Source organism: Choristoneura fumiferana, chromosome Z (genome assembly GCF_025370935.1).
Source record: "Choristoneura fumiferana chromosome Z, NRCan_CFum_1, whole genome shotgun sequence".
Lineage (NCBI taxonomy): Eukaryota > Metazoa > Arthropoda > Insecta > Lepidoptera > Tortricidae > Choristoneura > Choristoneura fumiferana.
In genome coordinates this window covers 672,691-679,218 of record NC_133472.1, presented here as the reverse complement: position 1 = coordinate 679,218, position 6,528 = coordinate 672,691, and the positions used below count along the sequence as shown (strand labels likewise).

Here is a 6,528-nt window from a genome sequence, read left to right as displayed (position 1 = left end):
TGAACTGCTTTGCGTTTGGATCGTTTTATGAAAAGATCATGGCAGCCCCCTGGACAATGCTCGACCGATTTTTTACGGCCTTTATAATTCAATCGCATGTCACTTGGAACACGGGTCGAGTTTTATCACCCTGTACCGATAATGTTCAAGGTGCTACTGGACAACCTGATTTTGTACGACCTTATAACCGGAGCACATTTTTGACAGCAAGCAATCAATTCGCACTATAGATCATGTTTTTTCGTGTACGCCGAATATTAATAAATTTAGTAGAAAATAACTTAATTTGGTCCTGGCGCTGGTCACAAATGGACCTAACACAACCTAAGGTCATTCGATTCGATTGGATTCCGATTATAACGACGTACAATAATGGACACCCTAAAATGCACGACCTAATATTGTACGACTTGATAATTCTAATCCAAAATGAGTTCGTATTATCAGGTCGTACAGTGATGGCCGAGCAGTATAGGGTCGAGCATTACTGATCCCCGCAGGTGACAGGACCTTGTGCAAGGTCCGCCCGGATTGCTGCCACCGGCTTGCTCGCTAATCCTGCCGTGAAGCAGCAGTGCTTGCACTGTTGTGTTTCGGCGTGGAGAGTAAGACAGCCGGTGAAATTACTGTCACTCGAGGTGTCCCATCTTAGATCTCAGTGTTGCAGATGTCTATGTGCGGTGGTGATCTCTTACCATCAGGAGACCCACTTGCCCGTTTATCATCCAGTCGAATAAAAAAAAGGCTCACTGCTCAAGGGGGTTAGACCTGGTGCTAACAACGTCATCTGCCTTCGATACTGGATCTAGGCGACTTTTCATACTCTAGTGCATAAAGTAAAATCTTCGTCAAAATGTTAACGGCCACAAATAATAGTAGATTGTACAAGAAGAGCATAAAACAAGCCATTTTACCCGAGGCGTTCATATAGCCACCAGGTTGGATAGACACGTCGAGGGGAAAATGGGTTTAATGCTCGAGTTTTACACTCTGCTTTTCACTTAGATTGAGAGGAAATTAAATAGCAATAGTGAAAACAATTATTCACTTACTAGGTACCTTTTATTTTTCATGCATTGCTATATATAATTATACATTTTTAATTTTATTGATTTATTTTGACTGACTTTTAGTTTAGCATAAAATATTTTTTATTAAAAAATACACAGAAACTTTTTTATTTGTGGCTGTTGACATCTTGGTCTAAGACGAAGATTTTATTTTATGCGCTAGAGCATAAATAGTAATTTTATATTGCCTAGATCCAGCATAAATACCAACTTTATGAGCATAAGAAGTGAAAAAAAGTTCATCATATTAAATTAATAAATGAACAAAACTAAATTTGTTCCACTTTTGCTATTTAATTTTCTCGCTAATCTAAATGAAAAGCAGAGTGTAACTCGAACATAAACCGATTTCTCCTTGACGTGTACTCGTATATCCATCCTCGTCAAGCCGGCTCGGGTTGCTATGAGCCTCTCGGGTGAAATTGTGTACGACGTTTCTACTCTATTGTTTTTTTTTTCTTATTACTGAATTAAGAATGATCGAAGCAAAAATTACTGAACTACATTGTTGTCCGTTTAGTACGACTTCGCATTCAACAACCAACCGTTTTTAGCGACGTAAGTATAGGCATATGTTTGGTTTTAATATGAGCCACCATGAAACTACATCCGTCCGTTTAGTACGGCGTCCGGTTAGTACGACGTAATACCACCGGTCTCTTGGCCGTCGTTATAACCGGATTTACTTGTGTATTTTTTTTTAAGATGGAACCGAAGCTCCGCGACCTGTGCTCCAAGTTCGAGAGCTCGTGCGTGTGGTCGCTCGTGGACGAGGTGTGCGGCGCGGCGCTGGCCCCCCCGCGCCCGCGGCCCCCGCCGCCCCCGCCGCGCCGCGCACCGACGCGCCGCCCGCCCCCGCCGCCGCGCTTTACTCGCCCACGATCTTCATACTCTGGTCAGTACAGCCCCCCGCGCCGCCCCCGCCGCCGCGCTCTACATAACGAATAATAATAAGACTAAATAAAGGATGAATGAATAGGTTTCTTTCTTTCTATATTGCATCACTGAACCAAAGCATTATATAAGGAGTCATTCAATTTACGTAAGCAGAAAGTAATGTTTAACCCCCTCCCCCCCTGTCAGCGAAATCAGCAAAACCCTACCCCCCCCCCTGCTTACGAACAGTATACTAGAACCCCCAACCCCATGTCATCAACAATAAGTTAAAGCGAAGCCCCCCCCCACCCCCTCTCGTGCTTACGTAATACTTGAATGACCCTTTACCAAAAATTTAGTGATGCAACTGAATCTCTTAGCGGAACCAGAAACGGAAACTGATGTCAAGAAGTTTTAGCAGAGACGGAAATGAATGCAGAAACGGAAGTGTAAAAACTTTTTTTACAAATATATTTTGATTAAATAAAATACACACCAAACCTAGATTAGAGATAGAAACACAAATAAAAATCAAATTAAAAATTAAAATTTTATTAATATTGAAAATTAACTAATGGTCAGTATTTTGTGAAAAGTTATTGGCCACTGAGTGAGAGTTGAGCGTCACAACCCTCGTAAACTTCCGATTATATTTCCGTTATAAAAGTTGCGGAAACAGAAGTGAAACGGGATATTAAAAAGCGCGCGGAACTTCCGCAGTTGCGGAAACAGAAACACGAGGTCTGTTGCATCACTACCAAAGGTTGACGAACTTTTTGTATGGCTGTTTTCCCATCCTATTCTACTAATTATAAATGCGTAAGTTTGTGCGTCTGTTTGTGTTTGTTTCTCATTCACGCTAAAACGGCTGGACGCATGGATGAAATGGTGCGTAGATAGATGGACGTCTGGAATAACACATGGGCTACTTTTTATCCCGTTATTCCCACGGGAAAGGAATAAAATCTTGAAATTTCAACCGCTGGGTCTTGACATTTTGGACAGTTCTTAACACAACCTCAATGAAGACCACGATATAAATTTTGGGAATTCCCAGGGAATTTTGTAAGATCTGGGAATTTTAATTGTAACTACCAGATCGAATAGTTAACGCATGCGAAGCCGCGGGTAAACTCTAGTTTAATATAATTAAATTACTCTTTATTGAATACGAACATATAGTAAGCAGTACGGAAAACACAGATATTTTATTTTAATATTCATCCCAGCCTATATACGTCCCACCGCAGGGCACAGGCCTCCCCTCAGAATGAGAGGGCTTGGGCAGTAGTTCCCACGCGGGCCCAGTGCGGATCGGGAACTTCACACACACCATTGAATTGCTTCGCAGGCTTGTGCAGGTTTCCTCGCGATGTTTTCCTTCGCCGTAAAGCACGTGGTAAATTTCAAATGTAATTCCGCACATGAATTTGGAAAAACTCAGAGGCGCGAGCCGGGGTTTGAACCCGCGATCCTCTGCTTGAGAGGCGATAGGTCAAACCACTAGGCCACCACGGCTTATTTATTTATTATTTTTAATATTATTATTTCGAATTATGAAATGTCAATAACACACACATTTTTCCACAGATAACGTTCCTGAAGCGTATATCGTCCAAATTGAACAACAACACGCCCAGCGTGACCTCCGAGGAGATGTCCAGCGGCTCGGGGCCCGCGGCCGAAGCTTCCGCCTACAGGTTAGAAGCTAAGGCCTTGTACTATAAAGTGCCAAATGATGTGCCAGGGGCGACACTAGCGCAAACCCATGACAACGTCAGTTATGTGTATATCTGGTCGCCGTGACAGATCATGACCAAAGAGTGTTAGTACCTATAGAAATAAAATAAAATAGAGATTTATTGTGCTAGCTGTTCCGTACCATCAAACTGCCGCAATTAAGGGTAGTTTCAAATACACTGGCACGAAGTGTTGGAATAACTTGCCTCCGCCATTCAAAAGATTAGTCACTATTAGTAATTTTGAGTTTAAACTTAGTGCATATTTAATTAATTTGCAAAAAGCACTCCCCGCAGGTGGGAAGGCTACTTATTCATACCTCTAACACGAATATCTCTTTGATTTTTAATCAGACTTGCGTTTGGTTTCTACATATTTAGTGACGACCAGATGGCCTAGTGGTTAGAGAACCTGACTACGAAGCTTGAGGTCCCGGGTTCGATTCCCGTGTCGGGGCAAGATATTGTTATGAAAAATACGAATGTTTGTTCTCGGGTCTTGGGTGTTTAATATGTATTAAGTATGTATCTATCTAAATAATATATTTATCCGTTGAGTACCCATAACACAAGCTTTGCTAAGCTTACTTTGGGACTAAGTCAATTGGTGTGAATTTTCCCGTGATATTATTTTATTATTTATTATTCAGCGAGTCCGGCAGCGAGGGAGGCTCGTCGTCGTCGGCCGCGGGCGCGTCCCTCGCCGCTCTGCTGCAGACGTTGGAGCCGAACTACCGCAGCCGGCTGCACGACCTGCTGCGGAAAATGCCTGACCTCAGCAGGCCCAGGTAACGTCATAACCGACAGCCATTCAAAGTCAAAGTCAATAGTTATTTGTGTCACAAGGGAGCAAAATGGTATATTTACGGCGAGGGCGTACATTGAATCCAGAATGTAGCGAAGGATTCTACAATAGAATCCTGAGCATAGCGAGGGATTCTAAAGTAGAATCCTGAGCGTAATGAGGGATTCAAGTGTTAACGCCCAAGATGAAAATAATTTTGCTCCCGAGTCGCTCATACAACTTTTCACACCGAGCATTAAGGAACTTGAAAAAAAAAACTAAATATTATTAAAGAACAACCAGCATAAGAAAATGGCGTGGCTTTACAATTATCAACTTCAAAAAATAGCATTTGCAATAAAACACTTAGAAAAGCCTTGAACAGAAAAGTTGCACTTTGCTCCCTCTCGTCAGGGAGGAAAAGTTACTTTTCTAAAGGAGAGGTGTGAAAAATATCTTTATTCAATTTAGGCTACAACAAGCACTTATGAATGTCAAAAAAAATCTACCACCCGTTTTAATACTTAGTAACCTATTCCTGACGAAGACAAATCCAAAAACACAAAGATCATAAAAATTGGTCCAGCCGTTTTTGAGTTATAAACGACTTTGTTTTATGTACTTTGTTGTATATTTATAAACATAAAAATCGTCAATTACCGTATATTGTAGCAGTACTTTATAGTGCTACTTATCTCCCTCAGCAGACAGTCCCCCCCAGATGAGCCCCACAAGCGGAGCATCCTCGCAAAGGTGCCGAAGCGGCTGGCGCGCGGGGGCGCCGCGGGCCCCGCGGAGCCCGGCGAGCCCGACGGAAACGAGGTGTACGTCATACAGCTCGCTAGACAGGAGGAGAACGACTATGTCGGTGAGTGGCAGTGCTAGCCGAGCTGTCGTGGACCCTAAAGGCTCCAGTACACAATAGCCTGTGATGGGCCATGCTTTGCAATGCACAACTGTAGGCCACGATCACTTGTGTTCACACAATGGCGCATGGCTCATTGCTGCCTGGGAAAACACTTGCGATGGACGTGGAAGTAATTACGGCCGCGGCTATTTATTTATATACTGCTTACAAGTATTACAGAAGTGTGTACCGCCACAAACTTATTAAAAAAAAATGGCGCAAAAGACGATGGAGACGATCAAATTTAATAAAATAATGAACTATCCCGGTCAGCGGTCGGTGAAGAACTAAACAATGGCGATTGTGTGAACACCACAGGCCACGCTACGCCACGATTCCTTTGAAGTGTGCCCAAAAAACCGACAACATCCCGATTGCGCGCCACGATTGACAATTGTCCGCCACTATATACCATTTACCCCCTGTACACAATGGCGATGGCCTGAAGTGGGCCAGTATACGCCATTGTGTACTGGAGCCTTGAGGCTGCGTGTACACCTGGAGATCTCTCCGATCAGCTATTTCCACTAGAACTGCGCGGTGCGAGGGTAGACACAGTAGCCGGCCATAAAGATTGCACATCGGTCTTTGGAAAGAGACTCGGCTAATTTCGGCTTCGTAGAGCGTTGTCACACTACTTATGTGACGTTTGTCACATTTAGATGAAAATATATATAATAAAAGAGTTGTTGAAACCCCCCAAAACTTTAAATCGCATAATTGACATAATTAATTTCAGGTCATGCAAAATATTAACAAAATTATTCTAATTGTAAATAAACCCGCGTAGCTCATAGAAAAACTAAGATTTGACATTTCGCAGACCTCACGCTACACTAGCGCCTCTAGCGGCGAATTCATACGCGATAGCCCTCATTGGAACGCTTCATTCACTTTGCCCCGCTCCGCTCAGCTGTTTCCACTAGAGCTGTGGATCATAATAAGCAGTGCCACACAGGAATGCTACCTTCGTTCATAAAGTGGCTTGTCGCCGTCAGGTCTGGTGCCGGAGTCGAAGGTCCTGGAGTGCCACTGCGGCGGCTCCGAGGGCGACGCGGAGGACGCGGGCTCCGCGCTCGCGGCGCCGCCCGGCGCGCCCGTGCAGAAGCGGACCAGGTAAGTTCCCTCATCATTAATTAGAGTTTTTGCCTG

General features: G+C 43.6%; 1 protein-coding gene across 1 annotated transcript in view; it reads left to right on the top strand.

Annotated features, from left to right (window-relative positions):
• Positions 1 to 6,528, top strand: part of Gapvd1 (GTPase activating protein and VPS9 domains 1) — a gene marked incomplete in the record, with an annotated part of 63,807 nt that overhangs the window by 9,076 nt on the left and 48,203 nt on the right. Inside the window, 6 exon segments of the mRNA XM_074104970.1 lie at positions 1,776 to 1,870; positions 1,872 to 1,965; positions 3,537 to 3,646; positions 4,336 to 4,473; positions 5,174 to 5,337; positions 6,375 to 6,492. Of these exon segments, the coding sequence (XP_073961071.1) occupies positions 1,776 to 1,870; positions 1,872 to 1,965; positions 3,537 to 3,646; positions 4,336 to 4,473; positions 5,174 to 5,337; positions 6,375 to 6,492 (719 nt within the window).